This window comes from Chenopodium quinoa, unplaced genomic scaffold (genome assembly GCF_001683475.1).
Source record: "Chenopodium quinoa cultivar QQ74 unplaced genomic scaffold, ASM168347v1, whole genome shotgun sequence".
Classification (NCBI taxonomy): Eukaryota; Viridiplantae; Streptophyta; class Magnoliopsida; order Caryophyllales; family Amaranthaceae; genus Chenopodium; species Chenopodium quinoa.
Genome location: NW_018744239.1, coordinates 905,358 through 929,365, shown reverse-complemented (window position 1 = coordinate 929,365; position 24,008 = coordinate 905,358). Strand labels below are relative to the sequence as shown.

General features: G+C 33.8%; 1 protein-coding gene, 1 long non-coding RNA gene and 1 pseudogene across 5 annotated transcripts; 2 read left to right on the top strand and 1 right to left on the bottom strand.

Annotated features, from left to right (window-relative positions):
* The window catches only part of LOC110694577, a 29,531-nt pseudogene extending 20,243 nt beyond the window's left edge, over positions 1-9,288 (top strand).
* A 626-nt stretch (positions 9,289-9,914) lies between these two features.
* On the bottom strand, positions 9,915-20,287 carry LOC110694090. Of its 4 annotated transcripts, XR_002505734.1 has the most exons (9): positions 20,055-20,287; positions 19,775-19,854; positions 17,604-17,667; positions 17,384-17,512; positions 17,176-17,276; positions 15,310-15,425; positions 15,095-15,214; positions 10,431-10,541; positions 9,915-10,346 (listed from the first exon to the last, which is right to left on the bottom strand). It is a non-coding gene; the product is annotated as an uncharacterized LOC110694090 (long non-coding RNA). The 4 variants fall into 4 exon arrangements; XR_002505735.1 differs by having other exon boundaries at positions 17,604-17,662; positions 19,775-20,287; XR_002505732.1 differs by having other exon boundaries at positions 19,775-20,286.
* A 1,983-nt stretch (positions 20,288-22,270) lies between these two features.
* On the top strand, positions 22,271-23,197 carry LOC110694576. Its single transcript, XM_021871746.1, has 2 exons — positions 22,271-22,494; positions 22,759-23,197. The coding sequence occupies exons 1-2, from the start codon at positions 22,271-22,273 to the stop codon at positions 23,195-23,197; spliced, it is 663 nt and encodes a 220-aa protein (XP_021727438.1).
* The last annotated feature ends 811 nt before the right edge of the window (positions 23,198-24,008 follow it).

Sequence of the window (24,008 nt, the reverse complement as noted above, 5' to 3'; positions counted from 1 at the left end):
GTCGCCTGGGGGCAGGAGGCAAATGGTCGCCTTGGGGCAGGAGGCAAATGGCCGCCTAACTATTCACAGGGCAGGAGGCAAATGGCCGCCTGGGGGGCAGGAGGCAAATGGCTGCCTGACTCTTCACAGGGCAGGAGGCAAATGGCCGCCTGGGGTGTTTGTAATCCAATTATACTTTCAATGTCTTTCTACCCCATTGGGAGGACTTGTATGATTTCGGAAGGTAATCTAGGTTAGAACTTTGGTCGATCACCGGCTGATGTCTTTTGGACATCCGGTGTTCCGAAAACTTAGTCGTTCTTTAGACTGTTCTGGTCAGACGGCTATGAGTTGACCAATTTGGTCGTTCAATCTTTGTCGTCTGCATAGGTACGTAGAGCAAGCAAGTAGGCTGCTCTCTGCGACGGTTGCACCCGGAGGGGTGTCGTCGGACGCCATTGTCCATTTTGGGACAGACGATTTTATGAAAAAAGCAACCATCCAGCCATTGGCCTCTGGTCTGGGTTGAGACCGGCTGTATAGCCACTAAGCGGTTTTGTGCCTAGTTTAGTTATCTGGCCATTGGCCGCATGTCACTCAGACGTTGAAATCGCTACTAAGTTTCAAACTTAGTTTATTATCCGGCCATTGGCCTCACGTCACTTGGACGTTAGTTTAGCTACTAAGTTTCAAACTTAGTTTATTATCCGGCCATTGGCCTTACGTCACTTGGACGTTAATTTAGTAGCTACTAAGTTTTTAACTTAGTTTATTTTAATGCATCAACATTATTTAGAGGAGATTAAGTCAATTGTTACCTCAAATATTCAATGTTTGATGCTTAACCCATGTAATTGGGTAGCTTAGCCCTTGAAGAACCTTGGAAGGCCGGCTGCCGAGCTTAACCAAATGCGAAGGGTGCTCGACACTTATGCCGCCTGACCATTATACTCCCAAAGAGTCGATCTCCATTGTTGCTTTCAACATTATCATTTCCCGACTGGGAGGAGCTTGGTACTCAACCGTTTGGATGAATATGCGACAACATTCTCGAGTCTTTATTTCATATAGGCGGCCATATCATAGGAGGCCGAGTGACTAAGCTTAAGGAAACAAACTTACTCTTATCAGATTACACAAACGCAACTTATGTTATTTGAACAAAAGATCATCAAATGTCGGCTGCCTCATTGATCAGGTGCCAACTTGATGCCACTTGACACATGGCCGGCTTACTTGACACAGGTGCCAAATTGATCAGGTGCCAACTTATGTTATTTTTTTTTGGATGAATCAATCACAATCATAATAATGATTATTATGATTAATAATGATGAGGTTGGTATCAATGAACAGAGCAGCCCTTCATCAAGCTCATTGAGCCAAGGATACCTTCGGACTTAATGAAGAACGAAGCAGCCCCTACGGCTGTGCTTGAGAATGAACCAAGCAGCTCACAACCGGGCTTATTAGAGGCACGCAGCAGCTGTGCAGGCTAGCTTAGTTGGTGAGTAAGGCTGCCCTTACAGCCGGGATAAATTGAAGCGTAATGGAGCCATGGCAATCGTTTTATCGAGGAACCGTTCATGGCTCTGACCGGCTGCCACCGTTGGAGCAAAGCTGCCCCATGCCGCCTGCATATCATTTACCAAAATTGTATTTACATATACCACAGGGTAGAATAGTGGGGTGGCTTTCCCCATTTTCTTTCTACCATCAATTATCATAATAATAATTGTTTAATAAAGATCATGACATTCCTTGTGATAATAATTGTCAAGGCTGCCTGCAGCATTAACTCATGACACGCGGCTTTCATATATCTAGATATATGGATAATCGTTTGATAAAAATAATGCCGCATGTACATCCTTAATAGGATATTGCTCTTTGAAAGCTTTGACAAATAAATATGAAAATTAACAAATGGGAAGAGTATGCTACTTGAGAATGAATAATTAGGCGTTTGGCTTATTTCATTCAGCTGCCGCCTCTATTAATCAAGCAACCAAGCAGCCGGTTTTGAGGTGTGAACGAGGCAACCATGGCAGCCGGCTTTGAACAGAGTAGCCGCATAATTGATGAATATAGCAGCCGTTTGCAGCCCCTTTGAGGATGAACCAAGCAACCCCTACGACTGGTAGGTGCGGCTGCTCTCCCAAGGTGAGCTACCTTGCTAGAGACATGGTCATCCGGGCACCGTTGCTGGCTGACATCACTGATGATGGTGACCGGCTGCCGCCATTGATGAAGCTGATACATTTGATGATGGTTATCGGCTGCCGCTTATCACATACATTATATTTATTGGAGTGTCGTTTGTAGCATAGATGGCAGCCACTTGAGTGTAAATAATTACCACTTGAATTTATACAAGTTGAGGCTTCGTCATGAATGACGGATGCTCAAGTTTGGCCGCGTGTGATAGTGCAATACATCACTGTTGGTTTAATTAAAAACCATTAAATTGTTATTTCTCTTTTTTACAAAAGATGGATAAGCTTATTCCATTAGTTGTCAAAACTAGTGGAATATGAAGATAAAGTGGAATGCTTTAGGCGCATGTTCCCCACTAATTTCAAGAGTTTACTCTTGGATAATATTACGCATGTAATAATACAATTTGAGCGATGTTGATAGTATCAATCATAGCATGCATCCGTCTGACTTAGCATAAATGCCGGCTGTATGCTCCGGCTGGGTGGCCTGAGCATGCGGCCGACTCATTGAATGAGTCGGATTAAAATAATATAGTCGGCTAATTTGGTTGTCTCTCCCCTAATAAAATTTAGATTAAACGGCATTGCCCTTTAACCTTAAAAAATGCATGACTTAGTCTGACCGGCCTTTTTGGCCGCCTGACTCTCGACATTCAACCTCACGACGCCTGATGCCTCCCAAAGGAGGCTCCCCTCTTGAGTCGGTGATCCACTATCGTTGTGCCATTACAGATGTGTCTCCCCACAGACGGCGCCAAATGTTTTGGGGTTTTTTGTACGTACCCGAATGGAGAGTGTGTACGTCCCTCGGGAGACAGATCTGCAATATAATACTCGAACGGCCCGATCACCTGCAAAACAACGGACCCCGGGGGGGCCGGAGGTTCGCCTCCGACGATCAAGTCAGTGACCGAAATAATGTATTTTAGAGAGAGAAAGTAGAGAGAAGGAAGAGTAAATGTGGGGGGCATTGCCCTTGGAGAGAGAATTGGATCCCCTAAAACTGATGTAATAATAAGTTTTTATAGAGCATTGGGATATGTGCCTCTTAGGTTATTTAACCTAAGTAGATTGGCTTTCCACCGTTTCACGGTTTCTAGGGTTGTGGGCTTAGAGCCCATTTTCACCCTTCTATCATTGAGTGACACGTGTTATGCTCTAATTGGCTCATTGAGCGCTGAGCTTGCGGAAACGTGTCGAGGTGGCATTGGTCCACATATATAGGGGTTATTTTTACCCCCAAACACATATAAAGTCAAAATAATAGTGAATTGACATGTGTACAATGTTGACTGTGAATTGTTTCTGGGATAGAGGGAGAATTAGATCATCTTCAAATTTACTCACAAAAGTAAAAGAGTCATGTGAGATCATGTTTGATTTGTCTCAACGAATACTCTATTGATATTCTATCGTTTTAATTTTAAAAAGTATGTAAAGCATAATAATCAAATAGGTGTATTGACAAACATGTAAAAGTCAAAATGTATCCAATAAAAAGGGACGAAGTGAGTATTATACTTTAAATATAGGGTAATTTTGTCAAAATTTAAGAAAATTTTACCAACAACTACTATTATAATTACTACTTTGAGAACAACTACCATTTATTTATTTAATTTTTTTTTTTGTAAAAAAAACCTATAAAAATCTACCACAAAAACCTTGAGTAACACAACTACATTTGATTACTTGGCAATAATCTCCTATTGAGGGAGTTAAAAAATCGGCCTTTTCAACAATGAGGGAAGGGAGGAGGGACAGTTTCATCGACATGAGAAGGGAGGGGCTATTTTGGAGATGGGAGAGGCCGACCGGCTGTTAACGGTTGTTAGGGGAGGCGGGCGGTCGAATTTCGGTCGGGTTGGGGGTTGGGGCTAAGGGGAGGAAGGATGGTAGCTAGCTGGGAAGTTTTTTTTTAATTATTTTTTAAAATTTGGACCAATTATGTTGCGACACATCACACATGGCTTTTACAAAATAAAAATCACCCTTTCTTTAAAGTGGAAGAAAATCAACCCAAAAGTTCATAGTGCTCCTTAATAAATGTAAGTTGGGATTATTGAGAGTAAATCGCTGAAAGTTCGGATTAATAAATTAAAGTGAATTTTTCTAAAATAAAACAAAACTTAGATGTTGGAAGCACCTAATATAATAGATCGAAAAGCGAAGATAAGTCGAATTCAAGGTTAATTGGAGGATGAAATGGAGTCGTTTGACTCTTGGAATTGCCCTTTTAAATCTCTTTACTTTTAATAAAAATGTGTTCCTTTAATGGAAGTGGTGTTACTTATGTTTGTTGGGAGATGTAGCAAAATTTCAATTTCAGATTTACATAAACCCTTCTTGTTGAAGGAGGATGGTAGTAGGTGTTGTTAAACCCATTTGTATGTGATAACAGTAAAAGTCATTACAACATCATGACCTTGTATGAGAATATATACTCCCACCGTCCCACAATTTATTTTCTGTTTTCCTATTTTAGAGACCTAAAATATTGTTCCTTTTTTCTATTTTTGAATAGTATGTAAGACCATTATACCCTTATTTTTTACTTTATTCATTGAACTTCCTAATTTACCCTTAACTTATCACTTGCATTGTACTTTTTTCACTTAATCTCTTTAACTTTTGTCTATAATTGTACTTTTCACTTTTCCCCCTTAAATTATCCACTTGCCTTGTAATTGTCTAACTTTTGTCTAACTTTTTCCACTTCTCCTCCCATTTCTTAAATACCGTGAAAAAACACAATAGGAACTATATTATGGGACGGAGGAAGTATAAGATATGGTTTTGTCAGATCGCAAAGAAATGTGATTGACATGTATGCAGCATAGATCTCAAGAGGATTTTATCCATTTGAATTATTGGGGTTCCTTAGGGTAAGTCATACTGATTTTGGTTGTCTCCGTGATTTCAGCAACATTTATAGACTTTTAATTGTATGTTAGAAAATACCTTGCACAACACGAAACATCATCATCAACTTCCCTCGTTCTATCAATAGTCCCATCACATGTTTAAATGTATATTGGTAAACCTTATATGCGTTGTCCTCACTTGTTGTAATAGCTTAAAGGTAAATATCGTTAATGACCTTAGTTAGTATTGTGTAAGGGCTTCTTATGCCAATAGTAACTTATATATGTTACTTTACTGTCCTTTCGTTTGTTGTAAACTCAGTTTAATTACTCCCTCTGCGTTTTAATAAGTGTTACAGTTTAACCGAGACATAGTTTTAGGCAATCTAATTGACTTAAATAAAATAAGAGGTGAGTGGGGTAGTTGGAGTATTAAAAAATTGTAAAAGAAAGATAATGGAGTTAATAATTTATTGAAAGTAATGAATGTGAGAGGAAATATATAATTAAAAAAATAATAGTGGGTTTGGATGAGAAGAGAGAGATATTGTAATTGCAAAATAAAATGAAAGTTTTGTAATTACAAAATAAAAGAAAATTATATCATACTAAAAAAAACACTAAAACTTAAGGAGTATTACATACACAACTAATAAAAATAATTATGAGTTACATACATCAGAAAAAGTTATGTATAGAAAAATATTATTGTATGGTATATAGTATAAAAGAGTAATATTTGTGGAATGTGTATAAATTCAATATACTTATTTCATAGGAAGGGATTAATTACAGTATAATACTCCATATTAAATATTCTAGGAAAAACAAAATAACTTATCACCAAAATAATGAAAAAAACAAAAGAAAATAAAATAAAATAAAAGAAAAAAAAGAAAAAGCTTTGGAGGAAATATTTTTAACAAATGGATGACACGTGTCATTTATGGTTTCTAATTTAGTATATAGTTATAGCTAGTCAGTCATTGATTTTGTCTACGTAGATATTGATCATCAAGGTAATTTTATTGGCAAAAATAATTAATAAAAAAAATCTTATGTTGATAATCTATGTGATATTTTTCTAAAGATGTGATTGTTTATTATTCTTTCTATAATTTAAGATTTAGACAATAATTAATTTATCATAGAACTAATATATAAAGCTAAACTTTTAGCCAGATCACGAGACAGCGACACTTGGCATTCAAATTTTATGCCGAGTGTCGCGCCACGTTGGATAGATTTATATAGACTTTACTTCGTAGGATAAAAAAGTTATTTTAGAATTCTATTTTCAATTAATTGTTAGTTTAGAATTTTATTTTCGATAAAGTACCAATATTTCATATGTAAAAATTGAATTATAATTTTTATCAAAAAGTAATTAGATTACAACTCTTAATAATAATCATATAAAATAATTTTTTGTATTGTTTCAAAAAAATATATATATTTTTTGTATCATATTATTTTTTGGAGCGAAAGAAGTAGTTCAAAAAGTACCACATCCGATCCGTTTATAATATATTCTAATCAATTAAAATAATATACTTCACAATCTAATATTATTTTATTATTGTGTGTAGACCTGTTTATCGGGTGGGGTCACGTGTCATTTCGGACAGAGTCATTTCAGGTTACGGGTCAAGAAATGTTTAACCTTAGCCCAAGGTTTTGGGTTCAGGTCAACCCAATGGGCTAAGAATAATTTTTTTTAATTAATTTATTTTTGCTTATTTTTAGAAGTTTTTAATATTTCATGTTTTCTTTGCTATTTTATTATTATATGTAATCGAATATTTTCACCAAAATTATTATTAGTCATTACATGTCTACTACATAGTTTAAATCGTCACAAAAACACATCAATTTTTAGCTAATTTTGTATCACCGATACATTTTAAAACTCGACATATAGATTAAAAATTTATCTTAAAATTCAATAAACAATCCGAGCATTGCATGGGCCACAAAACTAGTTACAATTAAAGTTGTTATTTATAAAAAATATTCTACAAGGAAACAAAAAAAAAATGTTAAAAATCTATATGATATTTTCCAAAAGATGTGATTGTTTTTTATTCTTTCTATAGTTAAAGATTTAGACAATAATTAATTTATTACAATTCAGGTCGTTATTTATATTTAAGTTAACCTTTTTTTTTACTACCTCTTTAAACTTTACTTATAAAAGATTTTTAAAAGAAAATAAAAAAAAAATTATTGAAGGACACACCGGGGTAAAAATTATTTAAGTCAATTTTTTGTATTTATTGATCGATTATTGATGATATAAAGACCCGCCCATTTATTTATCAGACGGGTCTAACCCATATCATGTTACAACTATGGCGGCTCATGGCTTTTAAAGGCCTCTGTTCCTATTTCCGCTTTTAAAATTATTTAAGGGAGCTTGATTTCCGCTTTCACGTGAGGGAACCAGGTGATTGTCAGCTGCCCCCGGAAATTTTCACATGTGAGACGTTGGAGGTGTTGAGGCTTGATGTCAACCTTGGTCTTGATCTGGCTTATTACACCATGCCGTCCTTTCGTCTTCCAAACTTGAAATTACTCCACCTCCGTGCGGCTCTCATATCTAATGATTACTTTGTGACGAGGCTGCTTTCAAGCTGTCCTTTGCTTGAAGACCTCACTGTGGAAGCCTGTTGGGACTGTGTCCATACCACAAGTATCTCTTCGCCTTCTCTTCGGAGATTGTGTATAAGAAAACATGAACTTGATATCTATGAGAACTCTGCATTTGTGAGTATCCATACTCCTAATTTGGAGTATTTTGAGTACTATGATAATTTAGCACTACAGTACTCTATCCCAAACATGGACTGGCTTGTTAAAGCAGACATCAACATCGGAAACGACTTGTTAGAGGAAGAATTTGAGGAATCTTGTTGGCAAATGCTAAACTTCATCAGACCCTTGTCTAATGTTCAACATTTATCTCTGACCGGCTCGTGCACAGAGGTTTGTCTCAGTTTCTAAATCTGTTGTAGGAAACAATTTGATAAAGTGTTGACTGACTGCTTATTAACCTTTTTGGTTGAAGGATCTTGACGTTCATGGAGTAGAGGATCAACTGCCCGTGTTTCCTAATTTGAAACACTTGGAGCTGGGTTATAGCGGATATAACTATTGGGATAAAGTGTCGTTGGCATTCCTTAATCGTTCACCCCTCTTAGAAACACTTATCTTTCCACAGGTTAGTGTCTATGGTTTCTTGATCTCTTAGGCGCACTTCAGTTCACCTGATTTTTGCTAATCACCACTGATTATTATTCATTGAACCTTTTTTTTTAATCGATTAAAATTGATTGTTACTAATTAAAACTAATTTTTGCATTTACTTGTGTTTTAATGTATGAGGTTACTCATTTTTACTGATTAAAATTGAATTAAATCGATATTTACTCATTACATTCTTCATTTATCGATTAAATATGATTTTTGCTGAATAATTGATTTTTTAAGGTGAATGAATAAGACTTTAGGCTTTATTATATTTGACTTATAATATCTAAACTTATATTGAAATAAACCATAGTTTCACTATAAAAGAATTAAATAATTAAAAATAAGTTGAATAAATATATTGGGAGTTTTATAATTATAAAACATGGTATGGTTTTTGGCATTGACGTGACCGTGTTTCTTTGATTCTCATTTACATTGTAGGGAATAACTACAAGCTTTGAACAAGAAGCTTTAGATGAATTTAATATGCAATCACTAATGATGGAGGGAGAATTTTTCAGAACAATTCTAGCAAATGCTCCTTGGTGCTGTAGGTCTTATCTTAAAAGAATTGTGATTAAGACCTACTCTGGAACAGATCGGGAAGTGAATTTGATACAATTTCTGCTCAGACACGCATCAGTTTTGGAGGAATTGATCTTATTTTAGAATGATCGGGATTTTATTGCAGATCAGATGACACTTGAGAGCACATTGCAGAATTTACCAAGAGCTTCGGTCAACTGCAGTGATCAGTTTGAACTAATCATGGCATATCATAATTTTATTTAATTTTGGCATTAGTTAATTTGTCGTATTAAATTAACTAGTTGTGGCATCGTATTTTTTTAATTGCAATTAATGATAAAATTTTAGTACAAAAAAAAATGATGTAATTGATTCAATTGACATACTATATATTATGATTATAGTAAGCTTATATATTATGATTATAGTAAGTTTATGTGTAATTTGTATTCACAACATGTGATACATTACTTTTGTATGAATGCGAAGATTAAATCATTTTTTCAATTAACATATACAAAGTACTTGTATATCACTGTTTAATAATGAAACAACTTTGTTTAAATACTTGAATTTGAATATTGTGAATTATTTAGACAAAGTTGTATCATGCTAATTAACTAATTAAGTTTAGCATTTATTCAGGCTGTTTATGTTCTTTCTGCATAATGTAAGGCTAGTGTTTTTTGTGTTATCAGGAAGATTTTATAATGTTCTAGTTTTGTCTGTATCTCATTCTCTTTTATGTAAATGTTTAATTTTGATTTACTTGGTGTTTTTTATGTAAAACCCTATTGTTTATAGTGGTTTGCAGGTTTAGAGTGCTTTGGAGTAAGGTGCTGGTTGACTTAATATTTAAGTAGCTGGTTGTGCATGGAATGTTAAGCTGACAACCTTACATGCCATCAACTTTAGTCTATTGATTTAGAGCTCCAATTTAATTGCAGTATAAAACCTAGTCAGATGTTGACAGCTTGTTCATATTATAAGTAGACCAGTTGAACAATCTTATAATCTCACCTTGTTGTCGTGGATAATCTTAAATTCACAAGTGTTTACTGAGATGCTAGACTACTGGAAACTTTTCAACACCAGTATTTGCAATTTCATCTTCAGTGCCAGTTATAACAGAATTCCATCTGTTCCTCATACATAGGAAACATACCCGTTTAGCAACAAAGGTACTTTAACGTGACAAACAGATAACATGATCTTAACAATAAATGTTGAATTTCATCTTCAATTACATCTCAATGTTCAATACTTCAATGTAATCATCAATACGAAATTTCAAATCTAGTACAAAATTGTTTAGAAAATGCTTCTTTTAATTAAAATTCCCATTCCAGAGGAAAGAATACTCATCTCATGCATGCACATAAGGTTGCTTTGTGAATTTCTACTGTATCCTCTGGTTTATATATTGCTGCTATACTTTACATCAACTATTAACTGCCAACCTTACATACTTGCTGCCAACTATAAATTTTGGGCTCGAATTCAACTGCAGGGTAAAACCACTTGTATTAGATTGTTGACAACTTCTTGTTTACTAAAAGCAGACTTGTTAAACATCTTATGATCTCACCATATCTTCAAGGGTAGCTCTAAATTCACAATCGTCCACTGAAATGCCAGAGACTTTGCGACACCAGTTTTGGAAGTTTCTTCATCTTTAGAGCTCTACTCTTTCTGGAGCCTGTTCACAGTACAGGAAATTATAGTTCAAATATCGTGACACCAGTACAGCCACATAGGTACTTTAAATTGACAAAAATATAACATGATCTCTACTGCCCAAAGATCACAATACTCGAAATTATCCAATGATATTCAGGATGGGATCTAAAAGTGACCCGATTAGATCAATGATGAAAACCATTTATTTGGGCATAGTGATGCATGATTAATCATTTATGAATTAATAGAAGAGTCAAGGGAGAGGCTGGACTCAAAAGATCCTGTATCTTTGATTTATCTTGAAGCATCCTAAAATTTAGACTTAGTAGTTTCAAATTTATACCGAATACTTATCATCTAATACTTTGTATGAAATACCCTATCCAAATTTTACCGACTTCTACGTTCTTGTTGTGACACCCTGGAATTCAGTTTTACTATACTTCTCCTAAATTGAGATGACTATAGCCATGACACAACTTTGTCTAAATAATTTAATTTAAAAGCCAATTCATTGCTGAAGAATGAAAATTATATCCTACATGGTTATATCCAGAAGCCAGGACCACAATTGATGCATAAGCCAGTAACAAACTAACATTCTAACAATAAGACCTTAAATCACAAGGACAGAGGAAATAAAATTGGATTAGATTTTGTTTTATTATATGCAGCTTCCATTTTTATTTTATTTTTAACAAGAGGCTCAGATCCACATTTCATCAAATAATCCAGTGGAGATTTTTTAGGTGGTAAAATAAACCATGGCGGCAATCAATCAAGTTGGGCCAAATAATTTCCAAATTCCAACCGAACCAAACCACAAAATAAAAATAATACATCGTATAAAATAAACCAATAATTAATCTTTCTGTCAAGCCAAATGGAAATGTTTTTTTACCCAAAACCTCAAATAATTCTCCATATTAAATTTGACTACTTGAATGGTGTACACTCATCATAGCCTATTATGGTTAGTGATTTTTGTGGTTAGAAGATCAAGGAGCATGCAGTCAGGCAGTCAGCAGAGTTAAACAGTCACAGATCACAAAGACAGATAAAGCAGCTACAGTTCAAAAATCCAATGGTTTGAGGACCAATTAAACAGTGTCTGGATAAATCACCTATGGTCGTCTAAGGAGAGGGGCAAAACGGTCTTTGGGAAACTCCCATGACCTCTCCCTGCCTCATTCTTGGTATTAATCAACGTTAAACCCTAGATTATAAAGTTAATATTCACTAACTAAGAAAAACATCTTACCTCAGACCCTCCTTCAATAGAGGAAAGAAAGCTTACAAAGTCACAAGCCATTTCAATAGAGAATTCAGAGTACGCTTCAATGGAGGAGAGTGAGAGATAGGGCACTAAGCATATTCATTCACCTTAACCTCTCATATATCATCATTGCATAATATTAGACAAATGTTATAAATTACGTTGGTGCTCAATTATCCGAAAGAAAATATTCATCTAAGGAATTTGTGAGTTTTTGAAGCATAAGATCATCAACCAAATCCAAGAAAGTAGAAACTCAAATCTTTTGAGCTACCGGAATAGATTTAATAACATGTAAAACACTGAAATTCACTTATTATAGCTCATAAATAACTATTATCAGCCATGTTGTCAACATATACATAAATTCTAAAGTCAACATAAAGCTAATTTACGTCACTGATGATAAAGTATGAGTAATCGATTTCCCAAATTTCTCACTAATACTTGCATCAAAATAGAGAAACTAAAATCAAAATTATACATGGACAGTGGCGGACCTAGAAATTTGACAATGGGGGGATAATTTCTATAATTCAACTAACATCAACCTATTTAAAAAAAAAAAAAAAAAAAAAAAAAGGTACACAATACAAGTAATTTGGGTTTGGTTGGAAAATAGGAATAAGGGAGTAGTCGAGTAGTATGGTTGAAATAAAACACCAAAAAAAAAAAAAAAAAAAAAAAAAAAAAAAGGAGTGATGTTACAAGGGGGATTCGAATGCCATATTATCTTGTGATGTTAATTTCTTGGCAAACATTTGCCGAAGATGCTTGCTGCAGTCCGTGACTCGTGGCCGCGTGGGTGATGGTTCGTGCCTCGTGGTTGGGAAATAGGAATAAGGGAGTAGTCGAGTGGTTTGGTGAAAATAAAGGAATTTTTTTATTTTTACCACCTCCAAAAAACAACTTAATTGTTTTTACTACCTCCATAAAAAAAAGTTTTATTTTATCACCACATAAAAAATTGAAAATTGACTTTTACCACCAATCAACGCTAACTAACGGATTCTGTCTATAAATTCGTTAGTAGGGCCTATCATGTCCACGTGTCACCATATTATTGGGTAAAAAAATAAATAAATTAACAAATAAAAAAATAAAACCCAATAATATGGTGGCACGTGGACATGGTACACCCCTAACGGATGTTAGAAGGGGGATTCAAACCCTGATCTAGGTAAACCTGAAATTGGACCCCTTACATATTGTTTCTAGCCCACTACCAACTTAGCTAAGGCAAACTTCTTGTTTCCTAACATTTTTTTTCCTCTGTTTTATCAAAAGGGAACCAGAATTAACTATCACAGTATAGTGACTACTTTTAGATCAAATTTCACAACTAAATTCAATCCCCCCCCCCCCCTTTAAACAGATATCCAACAACACCCATCGACACAACTTCAGTCTAAAACTCTAAATGCATTAATAAATAAAACCAAATCCCAAAATTCAAATTCATCAAAATAAACACCCAAAAAATTAACATGAGAAATCGACTAAACACAAATAATAAAAGAAATACAGGGCCGTCCCAATCATTTTAGGGGCCCTGTTCTAAACTTAGAAATTAGGCCCTTGTAAATATTAAAGTTTTTTTTTTTAAGATCATAGATGAAATAATTTACATTTTATAATGAAACATTGAAACCCAAAACTCAAACTACTTATTTAAATTGTACAGTAAATAATACTTCGTATGATTAATTTCCAAATACAATCAAAATTACTCCTCTTTGAGATTAACTCTTTCATTTTTTTTTCTTTCTCATAGAGTACTTACTTTTGGGAGGCATAAAAAAATAATCTAATAATTGAAAGTGCAAAGAGAATTGAAACAACTTGCAACTCGATCTGATTGTCGTTACTCACTTTAGCAATTCCATGGCTATGACTGAGCAATTCTCTTGGCTCTTCTTATAAGAGCCTTATACCCACTTAATACTATGAATATTTATTTCATAAAGTTCTCAAAAATAATTTGAGTATGATAACACTGGTTATTGAAGAAGGTAGGGGAAAATAAATTTATATAGGGTGTAAAAAATTTAATCGTTTGATAAGCAAACATTAAGGGATTTAATTGTGCAAAATAAGAAATTAATTTCTCCATTGAAAAAGGTAAAAGGTTTATTTTGGAAAATTGAAAATTTGGGAGTAAACCAATAAATTAAATGGGGAAAAAGGAAAGAAATATTGAAAATTGTAGGAAAGTAAAGGAAATTGGGAGCAATTTTCGAAGTACCGTGGTTGAAGAATCTAGAAATTGGGAGTGATGAGTGAATGAATTAAAGGAGAAGATGGCTGCTTCTCGTGAGATTAAGAGTCAAAGTTTTTTTTTTTTTTTTTTTTTTACTTAAGGGCTGGGCTCAGCACAAATGGGCCCTTGAAATTTGGAGGCCCTGTGCTAAGGGTCTGTTTGCACTAGCCGGCCCTGAAGAAATATACCAGCCAAAGAATTAAAACCTCCTGTCAAGAGTGCCCATGCTAGGCAGCTTGTCGAAACTGAGGGATTCCTCTAAACTTGACATACTGAAAGGAATTTATTTGGCAAGGGAAAAAAAATGAGCAAACTACTCCATCAATACTTCAATAAATCCGTGTTAAACAATTTTAGAGAGGTGCATTGAACAGAAGAAATTGATGAGTCACTTCATCACCCAATATTGTACATTTATAACTTCATTTCTATGAGCTTGTTAAGAAATAGATGAGTCAATTACTACCTATACACTACACACTCCATGTGCATGAACCTACACAACATTCTTCAATCTGCCTGTTTTAGTTTATTGGATCCTAGGAATATGATCAGATTGCTTACACTGTTACACTACTTTTCTCACACAAGATATAAATCAAGTGGTTACCTCATAAGCCACTTTAATAGAAGAGGAGAAGCTCGAAAGCCGATACTCTAAACATGCTCGACCCATTAAAGCTACACAGTTCAAAATCAAGCAAAATTGAAAACTAAGAATTTCGAAAAAAAAATTAAAAAAGAAAAGAAAAAGAAATTGCATTTAGGTCTTCACTGATTATAGCTATTAATTCAATAATCCAACGTAGAATTACAAACAGTATTTGACACAGCATCAAATTTAGATGCTTATTAGAGCATGAACCATCATCAAGTTTCTTCATCCCAAGTTCCCAACAGATCACCTGATCAACAAAGCTAGTATAACCAACTGGAACCACACACAATGATACATTGCCACTTAATTTAATCAAAATTAATAAACAAAATAATTATATTAATAAATAAAGCGAGAAGTCAAGAGTAGTTTACATACCAAGATCAGTCTCAAGATCCATCTCATCTTCCCGTGGCAGCTAATAAGTGAGTTGACCTTCTAGATCCACAAGATCTAGATTCAGTCCATGCCTGGTAGCTAGATGATAGCTACATGATCCTGCAGATCCAAATAACATCAGAAGCAATACTTACAGTGTTATTTAGAATTGAATTAACTTAAAAGGCCATCATAAGTTATATATAACACCAAACCTGAAATCTAGCCTTTCCAACAGAAAACAGAAGTTCAATTCAGAAGTTGTACCCTTCAGTCAATCATTCCTTCATAAGAATTCCTCGAAAACGTTCAAAAATATCTTCAAAAGTACCTGAGAATTTATATCGATAAATGAGATAGGATGGTGAGCATTAGTTTAATGTTCCATAAATGAGGGGATCAGTGTAAACTTTCAAAAGTTTTAGCAAATTTAACAGCCTTAGTCTATTATTCCATTCAATGTTAATAGTAAAATTTATATAATTCCATTCAATGTTAATAGTAAAATTTATATCCATCTTTCCAATCAATGTCAATATTTGTATTCAAAACTACGAAATATTTTGACTTTAATCTTATTTGAAGTTGATATAATCAAATAATAAATACAATTGAAGCATATGAGTTATATTCAATTGTACAGTATGGATTTTCAATGTGGGAATTCCAATTAAGTTTGGTATAATGCCACATATTTTGAAAAGCATCACTATTCCCAAACTAATCCACATATAAAATCTTTCATCATCCTTTTTTATACTCCAAGCACCAACCATCATCGACCAATTTACAACTACTCAAACCAAACATATAATGAATTCAACTAAACAAAAAAACCCCACGCAAATTAATCATCACAAAATGCTCCAGCTGGTGAACTCATGTGGTTCCAACGCTTTTGAACCCCTTCAAATTATTTTATTTATTGCCAACAAAACCCCATACATAATACTGATCTAGGGAATATTTTCGTAGACATCAATTGTATACTCCCAAAAATACGTATAAATATTTTTCTAAAAAGAATCAAAAGTAAAAATCGAAGGGCAAGAATTTAAGCAACGAGGAAACAAGCATTCTTTCAAAAAAAAAAAAAAAAAAAAAAAAAAAAAAACTTAAAGGAAGCAAGCATACTTTCCCACTAAATGTACAAGTCAATTAAAGAAGATAAATAATCAGAGCAAATAAGGGAGGGATACATCGACCTATGAGCACTGATCCTTGAAATCTATTTTAAAAATTGAGGAAGAGAAGAAAGAGAGTTACATTGTTTGATCAGACACAGTAGGAATTTGTTCCTAAATATCTTATAGATTACTTGCCAATGAAAATGTTTAAGATGTTTCTTTTTCTACTCTCACTCTTGATTCCTATAATAACAACCTCTTTGTTTATCATCTCTCTAGAACTCTATCTTGTGGCCTGTTCTCTCTCTTTTTTATTATTCACTTCCACATCCCTCTCTCTTGCTTTCTCTCTTTATTGTTAATGGTTCTCTAGATCCATGAAGGTACACCTCCAAGGAAAATCCCACTTTGTCAGTTTTGACTAAAAAGGAGTCTGATGAGCTATGATTGTTAGGGCTATCATAGAGTGTGTTGCAATAGTTGGTAGGCTAGATCTAAATTGAGAGTTTTGGTTGCTATTGTCAGACATCACCACTGCTTTGGCTAGAGAATTGAATTACTCGTAGTTAGGTCTTCGTTTGGAAAAAGATTGAGCAGATGAGATGGCATGCTTTAAGGCACATGTGAAGTGATATACACTTTGCTGTATAAGGGTATTTAGCTGTCAGTCTGGTATTGTATTTGGATCCTCTTATAGCTCTTCTAATAACAAAATTTAGACCGCAAAAAATTTCACAAAAATCACAATTTTATCAGCAAAACCCATCACGATCCCTGATTATGAATAAAACCCATCAAAATAAACAGAACTTAAAACCCAAAAAGAATCTGAAATTACCTCAGTAATCGAATTTGAGAAAATTACTCCATAAGATCAACCAAAACAAATTAAAGATACACCCTAGATTTTCGAACTGATATTAGATGATTATTGAAAATGATTAAACATCTTACCTCAAGAAGCTGCTTTAATGGAGGAGATAAAACGCAGAGTACCCTTCAAGTCTTCATTGGAGAGCTCTGATTACGCTTCAAACGAGGAGAAAGCTCAAAATCTGGAGGTAGTATTGAGAAATCCGTGAGTGTCGAATCTTTATTAAGAATTAGGGTTTGAAATGATGTTGATCGAAGAAGGAAAATTAGGGAAAATGCTAGGATATACCTTGATTTCCTCATGAAGACGAGCAATGCTAAGCCTCATTTCGTCCGACCTAGAGAAGTTCATCTTACTTTCTTCTTCCTCATTTTCTTCATTTGTTTTACCTCTGTCCTCACTTCTTTAATGCTCCATCTAGCAAAAGTTGTTTAAAAATTAGCTAAATGTAAAGGATTAACCTGACAGCTAATAAGATTGTATTACTTATTACTCTTCTACAGCATACATCATTATCTTGTGCTTTCTTGCTATTTGGGTGTCCTGCCAGATCTTCCATGTTGATAACTATTCTGCATTGGCATGTACAGAATTAATTATAAGAGTTCCAAATTTCCATTCCACATTAGGGAACCCTGCCTAATATACAGTTCCAAATTTCCAACCATGTTCCTATGAGATTATCTAGGGAAAGCAGTTGGTATATTGCTGAAGCTAAGCAATTATGAAAGAGAAGTGAAGCTATCAGTGAATATTATTGGTTTTTTTTTTTTTCCTCCCACTCTAGTGACTGTATTTTCAAGAACCTAGAGTATGAAATGGATAATCGACTAAAAAATGGACAATCTTAAATACTAAATCATATTACAAAGCCTAAACCTAATATTGACAACTAAATTAACAACATAGTCTTAGTTGTAAATTTAATTAATTCAATTCTCCACATTAAATTAAAAGAATCCTAAATACAGGAAAATAAATTATCAATAAATTGTACTATGAAATTGATAATTCTGTAAGTAATTAAAAAAAAAAAAAAAACAATTTTACCCTAAACCCTCCTTTTCACCACCAAAACCTTTATTCTTGACATACTTTTGCCAAGCCAAACCCAATCACAAACAAAGAACACCACTAATAAATAAATACTGAAGCAAAGATTTTCAATACATTCAAGTTAAGATTTTCAATACAAATATTGCATATCCTACTCCTTTATTGATCAATGAAATAACAAATAAAATACCCAAAACTCCAATCAAAATTATTATATTAAACAACAATGAAAACCCAAAAATAAATATAGCGATTCTATAAAATGAAGAGGATAGTATTAAGAAAATGTATCAAAATCACATTACTTTGCCACATTCATTCCATTTCACAAAATGCCACAAACTAAACAATTCAATGGTCAACCTTACCCAGAACATTGAATTTAGAATTAAACATCTAATTCTCTATAGCAAATCCACTAAATAATCTGTTAATTGTTAAAAGATCTGAATCTAACAAAAAAGCACAAATCTAGAAACTTCATCATCTTCAAAGCAACAACAACAAAAACCCCAAATCAATCCAAATCAAATCAAGCAACAAATCAATCCCAACTTAGGGTTCTAGCATCAAGAAGTTTTTAATTGTACTTCAAAAGGCTAGCATCAAGAAATTTGTAATAGTACTTTAAAAAGCAAGTGTTGCATCCAAACTTTTAGCTAATGGTTGATTAATGTCAACCTGGGTAGTTCATGTGATGGTAAAGGTTTTACTTTTATATTGAGTGATAGTTATCTACCTAGCTTGCTCTTGTTAAGCACAGCTTGAATGAATCCTTTCCCCACTTAATCCCTGTCCAAAAATGGACTGTGAACAATGAGATGAATAAATTATAGTCGTTCTTTGTTATAATGACAGGACAAAAAAGAAATACTTGCTGATTATCAGTCTATTTAGTTATCCGTTTTACTAATAGGACAAAAGGCAAGACACTGTTGTAGAATTGTTGATCATCAGTACTATGTGAGACCATATTCGACTGCTTTTATGAGTTACAAGACTCACAACAGAAATTAATAAACTGAACAGAGAGCTAAAGTGAAAAGAAACAGAAATTTCTCTAGTCCTGTTCATCAATATCAAACATAAAGAATCAAACTTTGCCATCTAACTTTCAGCAATTCAAAAAAACCCAACAACCTGAACCTAAAATTTGTCCATCTCAAAATCTTCAAATCATCGAATTACTTTTATCATGCTAAATAATGAGTTCTGACTAAAAAAAATCGACAGAGGAGGCTTAGATCAGCATAGCATCAAACAAAAAATTTGGTGTGGCAACTCAAGCAAGGGAAAAATAACCATGGCGGCCAACTAAACCTGAAAAGATGCGCATTTAAGGAGAGAGAAAATCTCAATCCCATCAACATGCAAAACACCCATCATATTGCTCCAAGCCAAATGGCAAATTACCCAAAACAAGAAATGCCTTCAAAAACCAAACTGAAAATTGATGATCATTCATCTATAAATTTAATCATAAAAACAATTATCAAAATTCGAACTCAATTACATTCCAAAATCCAGAACAAAATACCTATTTCATCATTTCACGAGCAAGTAAAATACGTAAAAATTGAAGAAATTGAAAAAACAAGTGAATAAGAAGATCGTACTTCGTACCTATAAGAGAAATATCGAGAAGACTGCTCATCTTTCAAGTTTGGACTCAAAGCCGGGTTTCGAGTTCGTCAAATTTTCATCTGGGTGATTAACAATTCACGGATATTTTGAAAATTTGTGTCGATTTGGAGGTTATTTATTTAAGAATTTGGATTTTAAAGAGAAAAAACTTGTATAATTAACGATAATTCCACAGATATTTGACTAAAAAACAATTAAATTAGCGAAAACCCCAAAAGTGTAGAATTGACATTTGATGATTATATAATTAATACCATACCTCATGATTCTTCATCAGTCACTCTCTCACTAAAATTGCCTAATTATTGTCTGATCCACTTCAACAGAGAATTGAAGGAGTCGAGATTGAAGAAATGGAAGGGTAAGGGTTGCAGGTGGAAGAGTGAAGAATTGAGATTGAGGAGAGAGAGTGACGCGGGTGCATGGAACCTATTGGATGAAGTGGAAGACGTGCCATGTGTCGTGACACGAAGTTAGGCCAAGTTCGTTGTTGGTCAATTTTCGGGGCTAACCATCGTCACACTTGAGGACAAGAAACTTATCAATATATGATGCAACTACTTCATTTAGCCATATCTCCTTCTTTACAATGAATTTTTAGGTGATTCAAGTTGGAGGTAAAAGTAGAGTTCAAGAGCTTTCCAACTACTGGTCACATGCCAAATTTGAGTAAGAAACAAAAAAGTTATGAACGTTTGAAGTTGAGCTGTCCAGGCAGTCGCGAGGAGCAGGGGAGTTCGACCGAACCAAAGCATGTTCGACCGAACCTTCCAGGTAGTTTCAGACCTGATTTCAGCATCTTTGAAGGAGTGGCCGAACCTACCCACAAGTTTGACCGAACTTACCCTGAGTTCGGCCGAACCTTTTCCCGTTTTTCTGTCAGTTTATGCGCACTATTTAAGTTGTTTTTAAGACGTTTTGCCAATAATTTATGTTGAACTTTGCTTGACTTTTTAATCAAAGAGACTTTCTCTCTCTACCATAATCTTTGTGATTATTTAGCTTTCTTTGTGATTGCTACCTTGTAATCTTTGTAGTTACATCTTAATCCTATCTTTACTTGGTGTTAGCATTGATTAAGACCCCTATTTCATATTTCTTTGTGATTTTGAGATAGGTTCACCTTATTTATTGAATGGAAATTGTGGAGTTCGACCACTCCTGCAAAGATGTTGAAATCAGGCTTGAAACTGCCTGGAAGGTTCGGTCGAACATGCTTTGGTTCGGTCAAACTCCCCTGCACCTCGCGACTGCCTGTATAGCTCAATTTCAAACGTTCATAACTTCTTTGTTTCTTGCTTAAATTTGGCATGTGACCAGTCGTTGGAAAGCTCTTGAACTCTACTTTCATCGCCAACTTGAATCCCTAAAAATTCCTTTTAACGAAGGAGATATGGCTGAATGAAGTAGTTGCATCATATATTGACAAGATTCTTGTCTTCAAGTGTGATGATGGTTAGCCCCGAAAAGGTGACCTCCAAGGAGCTTGGCCCGACTTCGTGTCACGACACATCGCACGTCTTCCACTAAGTTCCATGCACCCGCGTCAGAGAGTGAGAGCTCAGACAATAATTCGGCAATTTTAGTGAGAGAATGACTGATCAATAAGTATAGCCCGCTACCAGGTAGGGACAACAAAGGTCCATACATGCGTTGAATTTTTTTTTTTTCGCTAAGTGTTTGAAAAACGTCATTTTCTATTTTAATACTGTTATTTTAAGTCTGATCTTGTTATAATAAAATTAATACTGTTATATGTTTCTTCAATATTGTTTTCAAGGTGTCATTTTGCTCTTTTCAGTATTACTTATATTTGCATACTGTTATTGTTTAAGTAAAATCTGTTATTAAAGAAGATAATACTGTTATTATAAATTAGAAATTGGTTAAGTGTGCAATTTGGTATCAGAGCCATACGGTTAAGTTAATTAAAGTAATTAAGTAAAGTTGGAGAATACTAGACCTTCTACTGAGTGTAAGAAACCAGATTTTAAGCATTATTATCATATTCCTGAAAATACTAATAATTTTGGCCCAGTTCTTATATTGTAGATCAACTTGGGGAGCTTAAAGTAGAAATTGGTAGCATACATTGTCGTTGCATGATTAGTGAACATAAGCTATCAACAATGATATTAGAGATTAGTAAAAATTTAAGTGAATTAAAAGAACAAGTTAAACAATTACAACTTGCTTTAACAAACGAAGTTAGACATTAGTTTAACAAAGAAGTATCGCCCAATCAGGACAAGGTTATTCCTTATAAATATAAATATCCTTTTCAAAATTTAGATAAAAATAAGAAGTTTACGGTATCACTCCCTAAAAGACCTACTAGTAATCAAGAAAAGAACAAAGAAACTAAAGATGAGCCATCATCTTTAGAAGAAAACGAGTAAAGAATTGCAAATCTTGTTTGATGAAGAAGAAGACCCTAATAAACTAAATGATATCATGAAAATAATTTCTGAAAAAATGATTGCTGCTGATAATGTAGTTAAGAAGATAACTATGCTACCTTTAGAGGAAGATTTATATCAACAAATGGGATTAATGAAACTAGATGATTTAGACTTTCTACCTATGGAAGTGGTTAAGCAAATGATTGAAAATAAACTAGGTAAAAGGGTAATGGATAGTAATGATGTTGGAGAAGAGATTATTAATGAAAATGTAAACAATGTTATCCAAAGACCTAGGTATCAAGAAGAAGGAAGTTGCACACGACCAAGATACATACCAGGGAAGACTACCTGATTTAGTGTCAAGGTTATGCCAAACCAAATTCTTAAACAAGAAGAAGTAACCCTTGAACCTATAAGTCAAACTGGTTATAGGCTTAAATTAGATGGTGTAAGAGATAGACAAGATGTTTTAGATCAGTGAAAAAAGAGCATGAGTAGTGTACTCAATTTAAACACTGACTAGACTTTTGAAAATTTCTTAAATTATATCGAACATAGTTTCTATGGTTGTGTAGAAGATTGGTATGATGGAATAGATGAAGAAGTCAAAATAACATTAAGATCTAGTGAATCTCCTACTAGAATGTTCAGACAGTTATGTCAATACATTGAGTTAGAATTCATTGGTCCTAGAGCTGATCCTAATGAAAAACGAATGGAATATCAAAGAAAGTTAAGTAATTTGTCCATCTGCAATATGAAATATGTTGATAATTACATCATGGAATTTGAAACATATTATTATAAAATTTGTGAAAATGAAACAAATCTTGGAATGTTCTATGATAAATTACCAAGTTCCCTTAATGAAGAAATTAGTGAAAATTATCAAGAATGGAGAAATAAATTCTTAGCTAGGGATGCCCTAGTTAATAGAATTGCTTTTCTCAAAAAATGGATTGAAAAGAAATGTAGAGAGGTTGCTGGAACTCAATAAATGAAGAGACAATTCCTCACGTGTTGGGATTTCCCAAATAACTATGGATGTGAAAGAAAAAACTATAATAAGAGAAGATATTATAAGAGAAATAATTTTGATCGATCAAGAGGAGAAACCTATAAGAAGAAGTACTATAAACATAAATATAGAAAACCAAGTAGGTTTTTCAGAAAGGAAACATATTGTCTAGAGAAAAAGAAGACATGCAAGTGTTGGTCTTGTGGAGAATTAGGACATTATGCTAATGAATGTAAGAAAACTAATCATAAATTAATGGAAGCCTTAGGAAGTTGGGATTACATAGAATTACCAAAAGACGAGGCTTTAGAATTAGCTTTAAGTTAATAATAAAGGAATAATAGAAATAATAGAAGAAATAAATGAGCATGATGAAGAACCTGAAGATAGTGATCATGAGTTTGAAGTTGAAAATTATGAAGAAATAAATAATATGATGGAAGGAGAAATATTAGAAAACTTGGAATCAGTTGACGATGAGGATAAAAGTAAAATGACTATAGGTCAACTAAAAAGAGCTGAGTATTCTATTGATGATAAAGACCTAGACCAAATGAACAAAGAAAGTTGGAATTTTCCTCAGATTACTATAGATAAAATATTTAAAACTTCTTTCTTTAAAACTAGAACTAAATATGTGTGTGAAGAAATGGAAGGAAGTATAGTAATCGAGGATTGTGAAAAGAAAGCATCAGAAATTAATATCATAAAATGGAAAGGCATTAAAAACCATAAAGAAAAAGGAAATTATAGTTATATTTGTAATGGTGCAGTGCAAGTATACATAACT